The 20,149-nt window shown below is 40.8% G+C and overlaps 1 protein-coding gene across 2 annotated transcripts in view; it reads left to right on the top strand.

The window, feature by feature from the left end:
• Positions 1-19,740, top strand: part of CCDC15 (coiled-coil domain containing 15) — a 35,987-nt gene extending 16,247 nt beyond the window's left edge. Inside the window, exons 6-9 of one of the 2 annotated variants that reach the window (XM_075073582.1) lie at positions 2,082-2,185; positions 16,838-17,017; positions 17,137-17,285; positions 19,066-19,740. In XM_075073582.1, coding sequence (XP_074929683.1) covers positions 2,082-2,185; positions 16,838-17,017; positions 17,137-17,285; positions 19,066-19,187 — 555 coding nt within the window. In that variant the 3' untranslated portion in view covers positions 19,188-19,740. The remainder of the gene's footprint in view (positions 1-2,081; positions 2,186-16,837; positions 17,018-17,136; positions 17,286-19,065) is intronic. The other variant, XM_032767133.2, reaches the window with a different exon arrangement.
• The last annotated feature ends 409 nt before the right edge of the window (positions 19,741-20,149 follow it).

The raw sequence follows: 20,149 nt of genomic DNA, 5'->3' as shown, positions 1-20,149 counted from the left end.
TCCTCTTAGCTTACTGCTCTCTCCCGCTCAGCCTCCCATTTCTTTTCTCTTTCACACCCTAAAGCTTGATTCCTCCATTGCAAGCCTGCCAGTATCTTGCACACCATTATTTCTAACTTCATGATCGCTCAAAAGTTCAGTCATCTCAACTCTTAGCAGAGGGCCTACCTGGGAGGAAAACCCTATATAAACTGTGAAAGTATCAGTGCATCAAATGCAGCATGTGACTTAAACCAGGTCTTCTTTTAGGTACATAGAACCGTTCCCCACCAAGGAAGGATTCACTTGGGTTTCTGTGCCATGTGCAGCGTTTGATGTATGCTCAGCAGGCCTCTGTCCTGAGTCTATTTCTAGACTCTGTATGCGTATAGGGTTTCTTTGCCATGTGAAAGATGAACTAGTTCAACCTGAAGTTATAGGCTTGGTGGAGGAATCACTGGGTGAAATTCTATGGCCTGTGTTATGCCAGAGATCAGACTAGATGATCTTGATGGTCCCATTTGCCCTTAAATCTTACGAATCTGCATGGAGATGTGAGCTTAGCTAGATGCTTTCTCCACTCTTAGTACATCCATGGGTTTTTTTTCTTCCCTTTGAATTCTATGGGTGAGGCTGATGCCTTGACAGCAAAGACTTCTCCTTATATAGCAGCACATATGGGGCTTATCTCCCCTGTGAAACAATGGATACTTAAGGCTCCAGCTGTTGCTGGAGTTGATGGCATGGCTTTTTCACATGCCCTGTGGCTGACCAGACAAAGGGCTAATCTTAAAACCATGTGGTCTCTTATTTTGAATAGAAAATGTGTAAGCATTGAAGGGGAAAAAATGTCCCTAGCCACTCCTCTCTCTCCTTGGCTGAGTAATGTAAATCTTCCACAACCCTGGTTCTGGCTTCTCACTACAGGCCCTCCTTTATGCTGGATCTCCTTTCAGAGATTCTACAGCAGAAATCTTAGGGGTGGAGGAAGAACTAGGAGTGCACGAGGTTGGGTAGATGAGTGTTGTCTTGGGAAATCCACTGTGGGTCCATCAGGAGCATAGAAGTTCTCAAACTGTGGCCTGTGGCCCACCTGCTGGTGGTTGTCAATGAGCTGGCTGGTCACATGGTGCTGCCCCTACCTCACAGCAACTACAAAATAACACTGAAAGAAGGCAAAACTTAAAGACAATCAGGGAAAAATGGAATTTCCATCCTGTGGGGAAGTCTGACACTTCAAAATTTCCTTTCATTTCCAGTCAGGATGAGAAGTCAAAATTTACCATGAAACAAAAATTCTGAAATACTTCATAGAAACCCATCATTTCAGTAATGTCCAAACATTGAAAAACTTTTTTTTTTTTTTAAAAATTAAACCATTACATTTAAAAGTTGAAACAAAACAAGAAAATTGGAACATAGTCCTCCATTTCCATTCAAATAGATTTTAAACTTTTCTGTCAGTTGGCACATTGAAGTGAAACCTCTTTGATTTCAGTGAAACACCTTTTTCTGATGGGGAGGGGCGGGGAAATTCTTCCATTCGAAAAAAATAAAATTTGGCCAGCTTCAGTAAAAATACCTTACAACACAAACAATTGCTATAGCTGACGTCTGTGAGATGGTATTGCTAATAAGATGTCACACAAAGTTTGAGAACCCTTGCAGTAGAAGATGTTGTTACCAAGATCATGGTTTTGGAAGATAGCTGGAGAGAAGAGGAGCAAGGTAACAGCTTTCCTCCTACCTTTCATTCAGTTCTGGAACATGTGCAATGAAACATTTTAATTCTCCCTTGAGGAGAAAGAAGAAACTCATACACAGGGAGACAAGATGACTGACAAGATGTTTTCTATCATCAGAATGACCATCTGCAGCAGCTGGAGACAGGTAAACTCTGTGGTGGATTTCACAGGGTGTTGCTTACTGGGTTTTTATTCAGTGTGATATTTGGCGAGATTTCTCAGCTCAAAACTTAATCCTTCCTCCTTTAATTCTTGCAGTATAACGTGCACAGTGTGAGTTCTTGCAGTACCACTTCCAGGTCCTGCTGTATATTGCACCAAGACACCTTCCTCTTAAGACTGTCGTCTTTCCTGCAGCGTCAAAATCAGTACCTGAGATACAGACGTCTCTTCATGGATATCGAGAGAGAACAAGTAAAGGAACAGCAAAGGCAGAAAGAGCGGCAGAAGAAAATTGCAAAGTAGGTATCTACTAATAATTATGGATTTCTTTATAGATGTTGCCCTTGATATACAGTCAACTGAAAGGAGGTTTTCGTAAATTTCAGATTTTAAGCCTGAAGGGATAATTGTGATTATCTAGTCTGACTTTCTCCATAATACAGGCCATAGAATTTCAGAGTAACTTCTGCATCAAGGCCAATAACTTGTGGTTTTACTAGCCTGGAAGCTTTTTAAGACATCTGATCTTGATTTAAAGACTTCATTATAGTCCTCTATAATCCTCTACTTGCCTCGATAAGTAAGTTGTTCCAATGGTTATTTACTCTCACTGTTAAAAGTTTGCACTCTTATTTCCAGTTTGAATTTGTCTAGTTTAATTTCAAGTCACTGGAGCTTGTGGTCATTTTTGTCTGCTACATTAACGAGCTCTCTACTATCAGATATCTTCTCCCTGTGTGGATACTTACAGGGTGTAGCTGCTAGAGTATGTAAGCAGTGTCCTGGTTGGGCTACTGCAGCCCAAGCTGCCAGGGCTTTGCTACTGCTAGCTAGCTAGATGAAAGCTAGCTTGGCTGTGCCCTCAAGAGCTTTGATTGCAATGTAGCTAGACCCATAGGCTTTGATCCATGTCAACTCTTAACATTCTGTTTGATAAACTAAATAGTTTCTGTAAAGATATGTTTTCCAAAACCTCAAATTAGTCTTGTAGTTATTCTACGAACCCTCTTCAGTTTTTTCAATGCTCTTTTAGAGGTGTGGACACAGGAACTGGATACAATATGCGAGTGATGGTCTTGTAAGAGCTGTATGCATAGTCTCCGTACTCCTACTGACTGTTCATATGATCTTTGGGTGTATTAGGTTTTTTTGGTCACAGCATTGCACTGGGAGCTCCGGGGTCATGGTTAACACCCAGCTGGCTATATGTCCTTCTCAGAGTTGCTGCTTTTCAGGGTACAGCCCCCATCCTCTGAGTATGACCAACATTCTTGAATTTAAGTTTATTACTTTCATTTATCTGTGTGTTTAACTCCTTGTTTAATTGTGCCCAGCTTTCCCAAGTAATCTAGGTTGCTCTGTGTAAGTGACCTTTTCCCTGTTGTTATTTATTCGTCCACAGATCTTAACTTTATCAGGAATGCTTTGTTCTAGGGCACTGATTAAAAATATTGTCTGGCCAGGAACCGATCCCTCTAGAAACGCCCCCATTTATGAGGATCTTCCATTAACAATTATCTATTGAGATCTGCTAGCCAGTTTCTAATAACTTAATATGTTCCTCATTCACTTTGTGCTTAAAGGAACTGGCATCTTAAGGTGTCATGCAGTATTAAAACAAATGCTGTACTGGAGTTTTAAGTGTGTTTCTATGCAAGTTATTCTTATCAACTGAACTTGTCGAGCATCACTTTTTGTGTTTATTAGCTTAGATGTATTTTACATAAAACCATATTGATTGGTATGAATTCTATTACTATCCTTTTAGTCCTCTGATTTAATTTTTTTTTTTCATTGCATCAGTTCCTTTGTTTTGCCTCAAATTCGTGTATGGTTAACAGGAGAACTGCTGTAGTATGAGGGAAGCTTTATGTGCTTAATTCACTCAAGAGCTGCCATGTACTGCAGCCCCTTTGTCATCAAACGCGTTGGCACAGCACTATGTCAGCAGAATTTGTCACTCCGGAGGATGGCTTATCGCACCCCTAGCTGACATGAGTTATGCCGACACAAACTGTAGTGTAGACATAGCCTAAGAGTAGAAGAACCATACAGAAGTATTTGAAGAATATAAACCCAAGGCAGGGAGGAGGAATTGGTGTGGCACAGCTTAAGGGACTACAACTAAGGGGTGAAGCTGATCCAAGAAAGAGTTGGGTAAAAATCAGCAAAACTTTCCTGACTGTATAATCTGTTCATTGGGGAAAGTTGTCTCAGTTAGACAGCAAGTCACTTAAAACTGTACTGGACAAAACAATTGGAGAGCTATGTAGGGAATGCCCCTCTCTGACCATTGGGGTGGACTAGATAATGGTAACAGGTCTTATCCGTTTCTTAACTTTGACCCATTAAATGTGTAGGAAGAGCCTCTACAGCAAATATAACTGCATCACCTATTACCTGTTAGCTACTATCTGAGCTCTTCCATTTTTTGTGTGCCTCATCGGAAGGAATCCGCTCCTAATACGCCATACGTGTGCATGGCATTTAACAGACACTCCCAAATGTTAGGGGCCCTGTCCAAGTAAGTGTCTTACAGTCTAAATCCTTATTCCTAAATTCATATGAACGTTTAACATGCTCTTATTAGCATCTTGATTTATTTTTGCATTGCATCAATTGTATTTTAATCTTCTGTTTTCAGTTCTTTTCAACTCAGTAACTGCAGAAAGTTTTTCTTCAGGTATTAAGTCACTGTATCATGGCACAAATGGATCAAGAAATGTCAGCTGACTTCTTGTGTCTTTAAGTGACACAAACTGCAGCCTGATTTAACTTTCAGATAATACACACTGGCTCTGATCTGTACACATGTGCATGTGAATATTATGCAGGTGAGTAGCCTCATTGACTGCAGACACACTACTCGTGTGCTGAGAATGACTAATGCATAAGTGTTTGTGGGATTGGAGCCATTGTTTGCAGATGTGCAAGGGTGATCTCTGAGCTTTAAAAGAGGAAATGCTACTTCAAATGACCTTTTTAATCAGGAATTAATGCACTTACTTTTTTATATACAGTTTAACCTGGCGCTAATCTAAAGACTAAGTGTTGAATGAATTGAGAACCATGTTAAATAGTACACATGAAAGTTCTTAATAAAAACTTCTTTCCCCTGCAACATGCAAATGAAGGACAGTTGATTTTAATGTGAATAAAAATCCTTTATGCATTCTTCAAAAGGGGATGGGACTAGAAACTCTATGAACCTCAGGATTCTGTACCCCTCTGACATCTGTTTTTTCTTTTCTTGTTCCCTGACCCAGGATGGATTTGATGTAGATCACTGACTGAAATCATTGATTTTAATCAAGATTTAAATCAGCAAGCCAGAAACCTTGATTTAAATCATGGTTGGTTTGTTGTTTTGTTTTGTTTTTTTTTAAAACATCTTGCATTTGTACTTTTTAGCAATTTTCCTAAAGAAAGGATGATTCACATTGCTTTGAGCCAGTATGGCCATTCTTCTGAACCAATGGTCCATCTGTCCCAGTATCTTGTCTTCTGACTGGTCAATGCCAGATGCTTCAGAAGGAATGAACAGAGCAGGGCACTTATCAAGTTATTATCAACTGTTGTCCAGCCCCAGCATCTGGTAGTCAGAGGCTTAGGGACACCCAGAGCATGGGGTTGCATCGCTGACCATCTTGGCTATTAGCTAAGGTTAAGATTGTCACAGGTATTTTTAGTAAAAGTCAGGGACCGGTCAATAATAAACAAATTATGAACAATTTTGTTTAATAAACAAAAATGAATGGAACCCTGGAATCTGTCCCTAATTTTTACTAAAAGTATTCTGGGGGAGGCAGAGGCTAACAGTCAGAGCGCTGCTAGTGGCTGACCTCCAGCAGCTGCTCCAGCTCAGCTGCTGCTCTTGCAAAAGGGACTGACCATCTCTGCTCCAGCGTCAGGGGGGATAAACTAACCCTGGGCACTGCTCTGGGAGCTCCTGGTCCAGCAGCCCTGGAAAGTCACAGAGGTCCCAGAAAGTCACAGAATCTGTGACTTCCATGAGAAGAATCATACCATTACTAATAGCCACTGATGGACCTGTCCTCCGTGAATTCATCTAATTATTTTTTTAACCTGACTATAGTTTCGGCCTTCACAACATCCCCTGGCAACCAGTTCCATAATACCCTTTTTTGAGATGGGGTGACCAGAACTGCACGCAATATTCTAGGTGCAGGAGGATGGGGATGAATGTGAAAGTTGTAAGGTGGATAAGGAACTGGTTAAAGGGGAGACTGCAGCGGGTCGTACTCAAGGGTGAACTGTCAGGCTGGAAGGAGGTTACTAGCGGAGTCCCTCAAGGATCGGTTTTGGGACCGATCTTATTTAACCTATTTATTACTGACCTTGGCACAAAGAGCGGGAATGTGTTAATAAAGTTTGCCGAAGCGGGGATTGCTAACTACGGAGAAGCGACCAGTGATACATCCAGAAATCTGGAACCACCCTTGTACACGACGTAATAGTAAAGGAGACCAGTAGTAATAGCGAAAAGTCAGAGTCATGCATTAGGGTATTAATCATAAGGAATTTATATATAACACGTTGGGATCGCATCATTGGAAAACGACGGAGAGAGAGGTACCTGAGGGTATCGGTCAGGCAATGCAAGCGGACTAGACTAAATGCAGCCCGACAATTGGAGTGATATGGCTCTCTACACAAAAAACGCAAATGCCGCGGGTAGAGCATCCGGTACAGAGTAATCTGGTCCACAACAGCACCGGAAGAAGGCGAACGGTCTGTTTAGCCGCTGCTGAGAGGAAATACGGCGCTGCGGCAGCACACTCACACTCGACATAAATCACCTTGGCGCTCGGTTAACAAGCCATGTTAAAATGGACAAAGCAAATGTGTCAACTGAACATGGTTCAGAGAACGCCTACAGGCTGATCCGAGGAATGGAAAATCTGCCTTCTGAAAGGAGAACTCAAAGAGCTTGGCTTGTTCAGCCTGCCAAAAGAAGCTCCGGGGAGATTATGCTTCCTCTCATATAAACTATACCATGGGGATAACGTTAGGGAGGGAGAGGAATTATTAAGCTTAGACTAATGTCGGCAACGAGGACGAAATGGGTACAAACTGGATAAGAAAGTTTTAGACTTTGAAAATTAGAACGAAGGTTCTAACCATAGGGAGTGAAGTTCCATGGAACGGCCTTCCGATGGAAGTAGTGCGGGCAAAAGAATTATCGGGCTTAAGACTAAGCTGATAAGTATATGGAGGCTGTATGAGGGGATAGTTAATTTGGGCAATTGGATTTTGGAATTATCGGCAGATAATTCTGCTCGCGCTTGAGGGATGTTGATGGGATGGAACTGAGTTACTGCAGGGAGAATCTTTCTGTGTGCTTGCTGGTGATCTTGCCCACCTCAGGGTTAGCTGATGGCCATATTGGGGTCGGGACAGGAATTTTCCTCCAGGGCGGATTGGCAAGCCCTGGAGGTTTTATCGCCTTCCTCTGCAGCGTGGGCAGGGTCGCTTGCGGTGATTCCCTGCAGCTTGAGGTCTCAAATCTCAATTGAGGATTCAATAACTCAGTCATTGGGTTCGGGTGTTTTATAAATGTGTATGGGTAGGGTTTTGTGGCCTGCCTTGTGCAGGAGGTCAGACTAGATGATCATATTGGTCCCTTCTGACCTATGAGTCTATGAGTACCATGGATTTATATAGTGGCATTTATGATATTTGCCTAAAGCTAACAGAATGGTAGGAACTTTTTAGACTGCCACTGCAGGTTGAGTGAATGTTGTCAGAGAACTATCCCCAGTGACTCCAAGATCCTTTCTTGAGTAGTATCAGCTAATTTAGACCCCATCATTTTATGTTTTTCCAATGTGCATTTTATCAATATCAAATTTCATCTGCGATTCTGTTGCTCAGTCATCCTGTTTTGTGAGATCTCTTTGTAACTCTTTGCAGTCTGCTTTGGATTTAACTATCTTGAGTAATTTTGTATTATCTGCAAACTTTGCCACCTCACTGTTTACTCCTGTTCCTAGCTCACTTATGAATACGTTGAACAGTACTGGTCCCAATACAGATCCCTGGGGGACCCCTCTGTTTTACCTCTCTCCATTCTGAAAACTGACCATTTATTCCTACCCTTCTTGTTTCCTGTCTTTTAACCAGTTACTGATCCATGAGAGGATCTTCCCTGTTATCTTATGACTGCATAGTTTGCTTAAGAGCCTTTGGTGATGGACCTTGTCAAAGGTTTTCTGAAAGTTCATTATATCCACTGGATCCCCCTTGTCCACATGTTTGTTTGACCTTTTCAGAGAATTCTAACCATTAAAACATGTTGGTTTTTCAATTAAATATAGTCTTTACTCTAAATGTGGTGCTTTTTTATTCACCAGAGGCTACGCTATGTTAATACATTTATTTAACCAATTATCTTACATTTTTTCAGGTTCTCAATTATTACATTTTTATGATGTTAGCAATGTATCGTTCACCATTTTCTTACTAGTTGTTTTACTTGCGATTTGTCATACTCGATTTGGAAATTCAAATTCAATTAAATACCAAAAAAGGGTGTTTTAATATTTGTTTTTTATTAGTTAAATAAAACTAGCTCAGATTTGCTAGCTACATGAGAAAAAAATTCGAAAGTTTATCAAAACGTTATGCATTTAAAACTAAGTATTATATGTAGTTAGTGAATTGAACTGATTACTTCTGGTCACCACTCTCCTTGAAGATTTTAGAACTAATAGAGCTTATATCCTCTCACCTGTTTTTATTTATAGACTGAAAGAGGAAAACAAACTTTTTCCTGCATCCTTAACTCCCAGGTGGCTTCTTAAATGGGAATGAACTAGTCATTATTTCAAACTGAAATTAAAATATTCTCTCTGCATCTGCAGATGAGGTTACTGCTGTCAAAAGCTGGTTTAGCATTCCTGCAAACTCTGGTTCTAGGTGCTTAGTCATTGACTTCCGCTAGTTCAATAATCCCGGGGTAGATTTGATTTAAAGCACTAGTCAGGAAGACTCAATTTAATCATGAATTTCTCCATAAAAGTGCATTCTTGTTGGTTGTAATAGCCTTACTATGTATTCTTCACAACTCAGAGACAGATGTAGCTTTCATTTTTAGAAGGTGCACACTATACATTTTTTTTAAGTGATTTATTTTTGGGAACTTTTCAGATAAGCTTTTTACAGCTATCTCAGAAAATGAATGATTGGTTATTTCATTTACCAAAGGTAATTGAAGCAGATATTGATGAAGTCATTGGAAGGTGAACGAACTATTTCCAATTCAACAGTTTAATCATTAATATTTGAAGGATTTTCTCACCAGGGTGTATTAGGAGAACATCACCAGACAGACACAAATTTTTTTTGTTTTAACTAAAACAACAACGTTAAGTATTCTGGATTTTTTTTCTTCAACAGCAAACACATATTTTTAACAAAATAAGCATATGAATTTGAAGTTAGTTAAACATTCAAGTTTTGTTTTTTTTAAATCAGGTTTGTTTTTGTTTAAATTGTTTGACTAAAATAGTTAAATATTTAGAAAAACAAATTAAATTGACTGTCAGCCAGGTCAACATGAGAAATTTAAAATACTGGCTTCTGCAACTAACTGTTGTCTTCACCTTCATTTTCCTGTATCTGGAAAAGAAAACAAGCTTTCATGCTTTTTCAGGTCCCAAATGATTTCTCAATTGAGAATGAATTAGTCCAAAGGAAAAAAATTATTATTTCTGGACCAGTAGAAGAAGCTACTGCTGTTAAGTGAGATTATCACTTCAACAGTCTCTGAATCCAAGTGCTTAAGTGATTTGCACCAGTTCACTGGTGTGACTTTCTTTAAATCATCATCAGCAAACATATGTTTCTTCAATGGTTCACCCTTAGCTCTGAAGTTTTATTGTAGTTGGCATTATGGAGAGATGATTGCTGGATGTCCATGTCATAGCCAACTCCTCTCCTTCACCAGTTAAGGTTTGACCCTGGTACCGAATATTGAGAATATTTGCAAAAAAATTGAGCTGGAGATAGTGCTTGTCCCATTTGTGTTTTTTTTTGTTTTGTTTGTTTGTTTGTTTTTACTGCTTGTAATTTAACTCTGCATATTTCTCTTTAAGATCTCAGTTCCTTCCAAATTTCAACAGCGTCAGCAATGAAACAGCTATTTCCCTGCATTTTTTTTCAAGGCTACAGAAATAGGCTTCAGGGTACTCTGCATGTGTTTAACATTTCTCTTAAGCCCAATGTTGAGAACTTTGGGTGTGACAGTGCCATCTATTTTTTTCCCGATTTTGTTCGCAAACTATCATCAGATTAGGCCAGTTCTTGATATAGTGCTCAAAACAGTCCACTACTGAGTTCCATCGCTCGTCTTGTGGGAGAGTTAGCTTGGTTCCTCCCACTTTTTTCAGGGTAGCTGATGCAAAGTGGTTGTTATGGGAGTATTTTGCAATATCAACAACATTAGCCTTTATTTCTGGAATGCTGAAGTCTTTGGCTAGGAGGTGCATCAAATAAGCACTGCAACTGTATGTTGTTAGCTTGGGAATCTCTTTACTCTCATCTACATTTCTTCTCATCTTGGATACATTCGCAGCATTGTCTGTGACCAAGCGGCTTACTAGACATTTGATTTTTTTTTTCAGTTTGTTATAGTTTTTCTTGCTACTACTTGTAAGTATTCTGCTGTGTGCATTTCCTGATGTATCAATTGTTTCTGTAAGAGAGACATTACTTTCTTCAGTTGTCACACGAGCACATACAACAGGATCATTGTGGACATTGCTCCACCCATCGAGACTCAGGTTAACAATTTTACTTGCTAGATCTTTTGCCCACTGCTCAATTTCTCTTTCATACACTTTATCCAGCAGTTTGTCTGCCACATCTGCTCTGTTGGGTGGACTGTATCCTGGTCTTAATGCCTGAACCATGTTAAGGAAGTGTGGGCCGTCAATCATACGGAAAGGAGAATTTGTTGCATAAACAACCTGGGCAATTTTTTCATCAATTACCTCTTTTTGTAATCTGCTGGTTCTTATCACAAACTTATCTATGGTTGTTTCTGAGTGATGGAGATTTTCTTTTCTTTTTACTACAGGTGATGTGCTGTGGCTGTGTGACATACATGATGTGACTGAAACAGTATCATTGGCAGATAATTTTTTTTTTTTTAAATAGTTTCAAAGTTGTGATCTTGAAGGTGGATAGTCTTCAGAATCCTGTATGTTGAGGATGGATTCTGCTAAACAAAATAATTCAGTGCAGTTATTTAATTATTATTACCATACTGCTCATTTAGTATTACTCATTGCATTCATTCACTGACACTCAGTATTACTTTAAAGGTGAAATTGTAAAAGGATGATCTCCCTATTTCAGCTATTTTTTATCACAACTGCATCTAAAATGATAGTACCATAGAGTAACAACTATATTTTTTTGCTCAAACATGACAATTCAACAATAGTCCAGAAGGAAGACAGGCAGTCCTTAAGAAAGAAGTGTGAAATAAAAAAGTTTACCAACCTGAAGATCCTATGTGTTCAGACATGTTCCTTTCATCTTCAACGCAGCTTTCCCCGAGCAGGAACACTTCTCATGATATTGTTTCATCCAGGCAACCAGGCCTTACATTTCTTTGTTGCATTGTTTGCATTTTGTATGCATGCCTGTCTTAACCCACAGGTAGAGGAATTTCATTAAAATACTCCCAAACTGGGTCTCTTTTTACGGTCTGCTTCCATTATAGATTTTCCCTTCTAGTGAGGGAATGGTATGGTAGATCTCAAATCAATGAAGGCTACGCTCAGATCTCAAGACTTCTGGAATATGCTGCTCAAATAGCTTCACTTTTGTTTCTGCTACCTGTCCCTCCCATCCCACATTTATCTTCAGACTACTTCTCCTTGTCCAGATCTATTCCACCCCAACAATCTTCTATTCATTGAACTTTTTGAAGCTTTGCACTATTAGAGAGAGGTAAGGGATTGACTGTGTGCACAAATTTGCAGAGGGACAATAGGGTTGAGGTCTGTTATTTCTCACCTCTCTATATATTTATTTAAAAACATGTTTGCTGTTAACAAGCATGTTGCCTCTGGAGACACAAATCCACAGTTTGAGAAATGCAGAACTAAGCGTCTCTGATGGTATCTTCTAGACTGAGCACTGAGTCCCACTGGGTAGATAGATTATTTAGGTTAATCTTTCTATACAGAAGCCCCTGGAACTCCTTAAAATTGGGTCCCTAATCCATGAGCTATTGGAACTTATTTACAAAATTTTTCTTAAACATTACATGAATTGTCTCATACTATAGAATTTATAATCCCTATTCCATGATGAGATATTTTGAGCTATAATGTATCTTAATTAAACATATATTTAGATAGGTTTTCCCTCAAAAAGCATTCGTCAAAAAAAATCCAATTTAAATTAAAAAAAATAGGATTTTTTATTTTTAAAAAAAATCTTTTTTTATCCACCCTGCAATAATCTGGCTTTCTTTAAAACTTTAGCAGCAAACAAGTACTGCTTGATATTGCTTTAATTCAATTTAAATAATTTTATTAAATTGGGGGGGAGGGATAGCTCAGTGGCATTGGCCTGCTAAACCCAGGGTTGTGAATTCAATCCTTGAGCGGACCATTTAGGGATCTGGGGCAAAAATCTGTCTGGAGATTGGTCCTGCTTTGAGCAGGGGGTTGGACTAAATGACCTCCTGAGGTCTCTTCCAACCCTGATATTCTGTGGTAGTACATTTAGGCCATTTATGTAAGTTGTAGTAATTAGGTTTCTTTTTAAAAATAACTTTTTTTTCACTTTGTTTATTTTTAAATCTATTTTTATTCACCCTGCCTTTGGCATATCTCCAAATCTAGTACAGTGAGTGCCAGAGCTAAAACATTCTTCAAAGATGGGGATTGGCAGTAATTGTAAGGAGGAGGGACCAACTGCACTGTCATGGAAGGTAGAAAAGAGCATTAGGGCCTCTTGTAGGGTTGAGAAGAGAAGCCATGAACCTACTGAAGGGAGTCTCAAACAGTTTCATGGGCAACCAAAACTGTTAAGTGTACTTATATACTTAACTTATCTGCTATTTAATTGCCCCACGCTGCGTAAACTGGACAGTTGTTTCATTTGCTAGAATATGGGTTTTCCTAGCTATTGGTTTAGGTTCCTAAGAAGACTTGGTCAGAGAGATGGTTTGAGGTGACAGTAGTTATGATTTGGACAGTTGCACTATAGATGATAAACAAAATCTTCATGGCATGCATTGAGAACAAGCTTCCATGTTCAGATATTATTGTGTGAGGGTCTTTGGTCTGTGTTATGCAGGAGGCCAGACTAGATTATCATAATGGTCCCTTCTGGTCTTAACCTATGAATCAGTACAGTATCTGTACATATCCCTTGGCTTCCATCCCTATGTTTGATAAGTGACTTTAAATGTGCCTTGTAGGGCTCCATTTAAGTTTCAGTTGCTAACTTCCTGATCAAATGTGTTTTGACTCTGAGGAGAGAGATGTTTTGCTAAGCACCTGTCCTGCAAACTAGCCCTGGGAGATGTTACATAATCATTAAATACAAATTAAATAAAAATGTTAATTTTTTTGTAATAATGTAATTTAAATTTATGCCAGCCAAACTGTCCTCAGTATGCCTGTCCAGTTGTAGTGTCTGAAATGGGCTTGTGTAGGTGTAACTAATTGATTCACAAGTATGTTGAAGGGCAGAATTTGGCCTTCCAATTGGATCTGGGCTGTCAGTTGCATTGAAAGAGAAGAAACAGCATGCAGTTCACTTGATCACTGCTGGGTTGATTCTGCAGAGCTAACTGGAGTGAAGAAGTAACAGTCCTTGGTCTTTAAAGTCAGCATGTCTAACTCTGGATATCCACGGGGAGCAGACCTGTTAAAGAATGTTATTTTTACGTTGTCACTTTTCAGAGTAGAACTGCACCTTTTAAAGAAACTTTACTTTGTTGGTTACGTTTCCTTAAATAAAATGTGGCAATGAAAGAGCCGATTCTGCCCTAGGACTGAACACCAAGAGGCTGCTGTGTATGTGGAGACCCTCTGAAAGATTTTCTTATAAGTTTGCTAGATTTACTAGCTGCCCAGCCTTTCTATATATGTAAGTGTTCCTATAGTTACTTGATGTAAAGCTAAGCTGTCCTTGTTCTGAGTTTTATAGGAGCACACTTACGATGTACTTAAGTTTGTATTAGCACTTCATTGTAAAGACATCTTCGGGCATTATAACTTGACTAGAGAAGCTTTGGCTTAGGCACTCTCCTCCTTGGTGTGTGGGTTTTTTTTGTTTGTTTTTTTTTCTGGTCTGTTGGGCAAACACCCTTTATTTAATTTCTGGTACTCTTTCAATCTGAGCTCAACCCAGCTTGGATTTCAGATTGAATTTTGGCAGTGATTAGTTAGAATATGTTGTTGTATTTGGTATTCATTGAAAAGAATAACATGGTAGATCATAGAATCCTAGAATATGAGGGTTGGAAGGGACCTCAGGAGGTCATCTAGTCCAACCCCTGCTCAAAGCAGGACCAATCCTCAACTAAATCAGATGTCTCTGTTTAAAATCCATTTCTGTCTATGGTAATAACTTGTTCCAGAGAATGTCCTTAACACTTTCAGTACAAGCTTATATAAGTATTTACACAGTAACCCAGATTCTACATCAAGGTATTAAACAGCACCTAGATGTGAAGAGCTTTATCATAAAACCAAAAATTACATGTAAAGAATGTTCTGGTTCATTAAAGCACTAAGCACAGCATGGCATACCTCAGCCAGAGGTCAGGGCCCTGCTGGGGTTGAGGGCAAAGGTGGCTGTAAGTTACCTTTGTGCCCTCTGGATTCTGGGCTGTTCTAAGGGCTGAAATGGCCTCTGGCATACGTTAGAGCAGTGTCCTGTGGTACAGCCCCGAATGTCCATAGCACTTGTACTAAATCTTCCCCCAGCTTTGTCCTCAGCATGTCCCCTTGGATGGTGATCGCATGCATGCAGTCTTCCCCATGTATTGGCTGGAGCAAGTTGCTCTCCAGCCAACTTCCATGCAAAACTCTAATACTTGGCTCCCATGACTCCCACCTCAGCCCTGTCACTCTTGTTGCCAGTCTCTGCCCCAAACTCCAGACACCACATATGTGGGGGTTTTTTGTTTTAAAATCTACTACAATTTAACAAAGATTAATTCCCCAGAGCTGGTCAGTCCAACACTTGCACTGAAGGCAAGCAGCTGTGAGCCTTTCTGTATCCCTTCCCCATTTGGATGGAGTCTACACCAAATTTCTCCCTAGATTCAGGCTTCCTTCGCTCTCCCTGCTCTGAGAATGCAACGGGGAGAGGAAGGGAAGCCAAGATTAGAGCTACAGCCCTCTGCTTTGGCTGATGGAATCCTGTCCTCAGCCTGGAGTGGTGGGAGGAGTGAAGATCATCCCCAGTACATGGTGAGGAAACCCACTTACCAGGGTCCTTTGAAGCCTGCAGTGGGCTGAGTGGGACCAGGAAACAGAATTGCTGGTTCCTGCCTTTTGGGCAGCTGCCCCTTTAAGAGGATGGAAGGGAAGAAGCAGCAGTGGCATAGGCATTGTTGCTACTTTCTAAGGTGGAGAAGAGGAGCTGTAGAGCAGAGCAGCACAGGAGCCTCATGACAAAGAACGTAGGCCATACTTGCAGGTGGGGGGATTCCCTATCCCGAGAAACAGGGACGCTGACAAAGACTTGAGGAACATGGTGGATAATTATTTGAACGTGAGGTCCTAGTGTGATCCTATGGCCCTCCGAGCTAGTGTGATCTTTAGATGCATAAACAGGGAAATCTCAAGTAAGTCTAAAGAGGTTATATTACTTCTACCCATTTGGGTTTTGGTTTGACCGCTGCTGGAATATGGTATCCAGTTCTGGTGTCCACAACTGAGAAAGGATGTTGATAAATTGAAGAGGTTCAGAGGAAACTCATGAGAAAGATTAAATGAATGGAAGAGTTTTGTCTTGTAGTGATAGCTTGAGTTCCTTCAGGTTAACAAACAGATGGTTAAGAGGCAACTTGATCAGTTTTTATGTACAGACATGGGGAACAAATATTTGGCTCTTAAGTCCAGCAAACAAAGATAACAAAATCCAAAGGGTGGAAGTTAAAGGTAGAGACATCCAGATTGGAAACAAGGCATACATTTTTATACTGAAGATTACCAAGTGTTGAGAGAATCTGTCACTGACCATTTTTAAGTCGAGGTTGGATGTGTTTCAGTTGTAGTTCAAACAGGAATCCTTTCTGGGCAGTTCTCTGGCCTGTGCTGTACACAAGATCGGACTAGATGATCACAATGGTACCATCTGACCTCACAAACTGACTATTGGAACTGTGTGCAAATTCTCTGAGCCAGAAGCAAGCCTGTGGGTGAAGGGGTCAGAGGTCTCTGGAGAGAAGAAATGTGAGACAGAAAACATGGGGTGGGGCAGAACAAAAGACAGTGGCGGGGGGGAGAGGGGAAGCAGGAAAAGCTATAAAGGGATGGAGGAAAGGAGAAGGCACACACGAGGCACAAAACTATCCAGTGAGGAAGCCAGGAGGGAAAATTAGCTGTGACAAATTTCAAGGAACGGTTATGTTATGTTAAAGTTTATCACTTAGAAAGCTGATGCTGCATTTAAACACAGTGCAGAATTGTTTTCCTCTGCAGGAAGGTGACTAGTTGGGGCCTGGGAGAAAGCAGCAGAATCCAACTCCTTGCTGTAGATCCAGTGCTTCTAGAAAGAGGGTATTGTCATATCTTACAGTTGTGGGGGGAAAGAAGATATGACATATCCTAGGTCCCACATGCAGCAGAAAACAGAACCCAGTGCTCCTGACTTAGTCCTGTCCTCTGAACATGGGACCATCTTCCTTCTCCCTGAAAGATCCTGTTAAACAGCATTTCTGCCCACAGAATTAAGAGTGAGAAGGAGCACCAGCGTCGTGCAGAGGAGCAGAGGATCCAGGAGAGAGCCTACCAGCAAGATACCTGTTCTGGAGAGAAGGCATGTGAAGTACTGGCTCAACTCAGACTGGAGGAGAGAAGAGTGAGGAAGAGTAAAGAAAAGCAACAGAGAAATAAGGAATACATGAGGTGAGCTGGTGAATGATTGAGGGCACCTTCATCTTGTTCTCAAAATCCTGGCTTTGCCAGTGGGATTAATGAAGGCAATGATATTATCTTGTCACAGGGAAACTGTTTTATTTTTACAGATACATGGAAGCTTTAAGAGCTCAGATGAGGGAGAAGATAAAGCTGTATAACATTGACTTGCCTCCATTGTGCTGCTGTGGGTCTGATTTCTGGGACTCTCATCCTGACACCTGTGCCAACAACTGCATGTTCTACAAAAACCACAAAGGTTTGAGCTCTTCCTTCCTAGTAAGGAATCAGTGTAGACCCAGAACTGAGATCAGATGTATGAGTCCTGCCATACAGGCAAATGTTAAGCCTGGCTTAGAGTTCCCATAGTTTCGTAGCATCATTTCCATTAACTTAACTTAACTTAACTTAACGTGTGCACACGTACATAAGTTCAGAGCTCACTAATGTAGAGCTCTGAACTTATGTACGTGTGCACACATCCCCCATGCACACTCCCAGGGGAATATAGACTACTTGGGTAGTATTTCATTTGACAGCCTCAGTGGTCTGTTAAACTAGATTTTCTTGTGGCACAGATCTTTTGTAACTTTTTTATACAGCTGTTAAAACTAAGCACCAGCTGCTGCTCTCACTAATGCAAAGCCAAGGGGGAGTCCAAATCCAGGAACTAGAAAAGTCTGGGCATTCTGCAGACACCTGGCACCCCCCTTTGCAACCCTTGCTTTGGAGAAACTGCAAATGTCACACCAAGAGCTGGGTTGGCAACTTTCCAGGGATGCCACGTGTTTGAATTAATAATGAAATTATATTTGAAAGAACTGATGGGGACACGTTGTGGGGAAAAGTACCACAAAGCAAACATGTAAATGATACAGAAAATGCCTGGCTCTTGGAAAATCTGCTCTCCACTTTGATGCCAAGGTCTTTATCGGAAGGTGGATGGGAGGGAGATGTTATCAATCACCTGTAACAAAGCAGTCTTGTGCTTTAAATTGTTCTGCAGAACAATTAGAGTATTTGGTTGAACAGACATTTGGGGCAATCCTCATAAACTACTTTCAAATATACAGTCATGAGACTTAAATGGGAAATGCAACAGTTTGTAGAAAAAATAAATAAATACACAAGCCTAAAGTCAGTAATGGCACATGTGGGTGCTGCTATTGCTATTTTACAGTGCCCAGACCAGGGATTTAAAAAGTTAACTGGTAATTATTAGGCTTATCGGTTAACCAACATTAACCGTTAAGCCTAATGGCCCTGCATTGACAGGAGGGACCCCAGCCGTGCTGGCCACAGCAGCCACATTGGGCTGGCGGGGCCCCAGCACTACCTCGGTTAACCAGTTGCAGTTCTAACAGTTTAACCAGTTAACTTTTTTAACCAATATTTGCATCCCCAGCCCAGACATATACATATATGTTGTAGAATGCCAGCTAGTTAAAAATCAGCTTTCCCTAGCACTTACCTTCTGGCTCCTAGGTTCAAGGTTCTTTATTTGCCCTATACCCACTAATACATCTCAGACACATGCAATGCTGAGATGCTGCTTGTGGCCTACAGAAAGTGCCCTGAACATCTGAGCTGGCTGGTGAGTGAGGAATTGCTGTTCAAACTCTTTACACTTTAAATGCTTGTGTGCAGAATACATGCAAGACTCTTATGGAGTTGGGATTTTTCATGTCTAGTCTCCCATTTGGTGCCCAATCCTGCCCTTGCTCATTTTGTGTATCTCAGCTTCCCATGTGGTAATCTGCTAAGCAGCTACACTGCCCCCACAGCCGTGCAGAAGCTTATCTTCTTGCTCAGTTATGCAGCAACAAGAGCACATGATTGCTCGATACCCGTAGATCCTATGAATTTTTGCCCTTCAGAGATGAGGCCCTTGGGAAAATGTCCCTCTCTATTTTTGTCAAGAGGCACAACTGCATTTTTTGTTTAAATCCAAGTTAGCAAATGACTCCAGAAGTAAGCCCCAGGACTCTGTGGGAAAGCTGGCTCAGGCTACCGTCACTTAACACTTTCTGATTTTTCAGCTTATGCTCGAGCGTTGCAGTCTGTCATCTCATCATGTGACATTTCGGATGGGAATTCAACCACACGACTTGCAATCCATAACTTAGCTTCAATACGTGCACCTTCTGTGAAGAATCCATGAAAGGTTGGCCTGGAATCAGCTCTTACGAATGTTCAGCAGACAGCTGGCCCGTGCACAGGAGAGACAGTTGTTCCTCAGAGCAGTTTTCTGTCCCAGGGCATTCACTTTCTTCCTTTGTTAGCCCTTATCCAGAGAGACACTAGATTTATTTTGACTAATACTCACATTCAGGGTTAAATTGTACCTCTGACTCCTTTCATCATGTGTGATCCATATACACTATGGAAGGTGAGTACTCCAAAGGCCCAGAATTAGCCCTGCTGCTACCACTGATCAGTAATGCAGGGATCTAATGTAAAGAGATACCATGGGATGGTTATAATGGATGAGAGATTTTTGTTTGAAGCATAAATCCAAATTTCTATCTGTTCAGCTGATGAATAAACTCTTCAAGTTCAAAGCATCTGTGCAGAATTCTTCTGTGGCTGTAGCTGTCCATGCTTTCATGTTGTACGAGTCTCTAAACTGGGGAGGGAGTGGGGGATAGCCTGGCTATGGTTGGGTTCCCCTCCCTCCCTGCTCCACCATCTCAACAATCCGTGTTCTGTTAGTGTCCCTGCCCAGAAAGCTTTTTTGCAGCTTTTAATTTATAAAACAAACTGTTCAGAAAAGAGATGCAAATCTGCAACATCTTCAGCTTTTGCCCCATGAGGAAAAAACTATAAAGCTTCTCCAGTTGAACTCCAAAGAGAAGGAGGCAGTGAGCTGTTTGTTGAAACAAAACACCCAGTTCTCTTGTGTTGTCAATCCCTTATTCTCCTCTCTGCAGGGTACAGAGCACTGAGGGTTTTTCTCTTATTAGATCCTGGCAATAAAGAGGTCCCAGGCTGCGTATCCATGTGTATGCTGTGCATTCTCGTTCTGCTGTCTGCAAATGGCTCCATCAAGTAGCAGAATATTCTTATACTCAACCCTGCGTGTTGGGAAGAGGAGACACTGGTGCATCCTCTCCTTGGATTTAG

This window comes from Chelonoidis abingdonii, chromosome 18 (assembly GCF_003597395.2).
Source record: "Chelonoidis abingdonii isolate Lonesome George chromosome 18, CheloAbing_2.0, whole genome shotgun sequence".
NCBI lineage: Eukaryota > Metazoa > Chordata > Testudines > Testudinidae > Chelonoidis > Chelonoidis abingdonii.
Note: the sequence above shows the minus strand (reverse complement) of the source record. Positions and strands in the feature narration are given on the sequence as shown.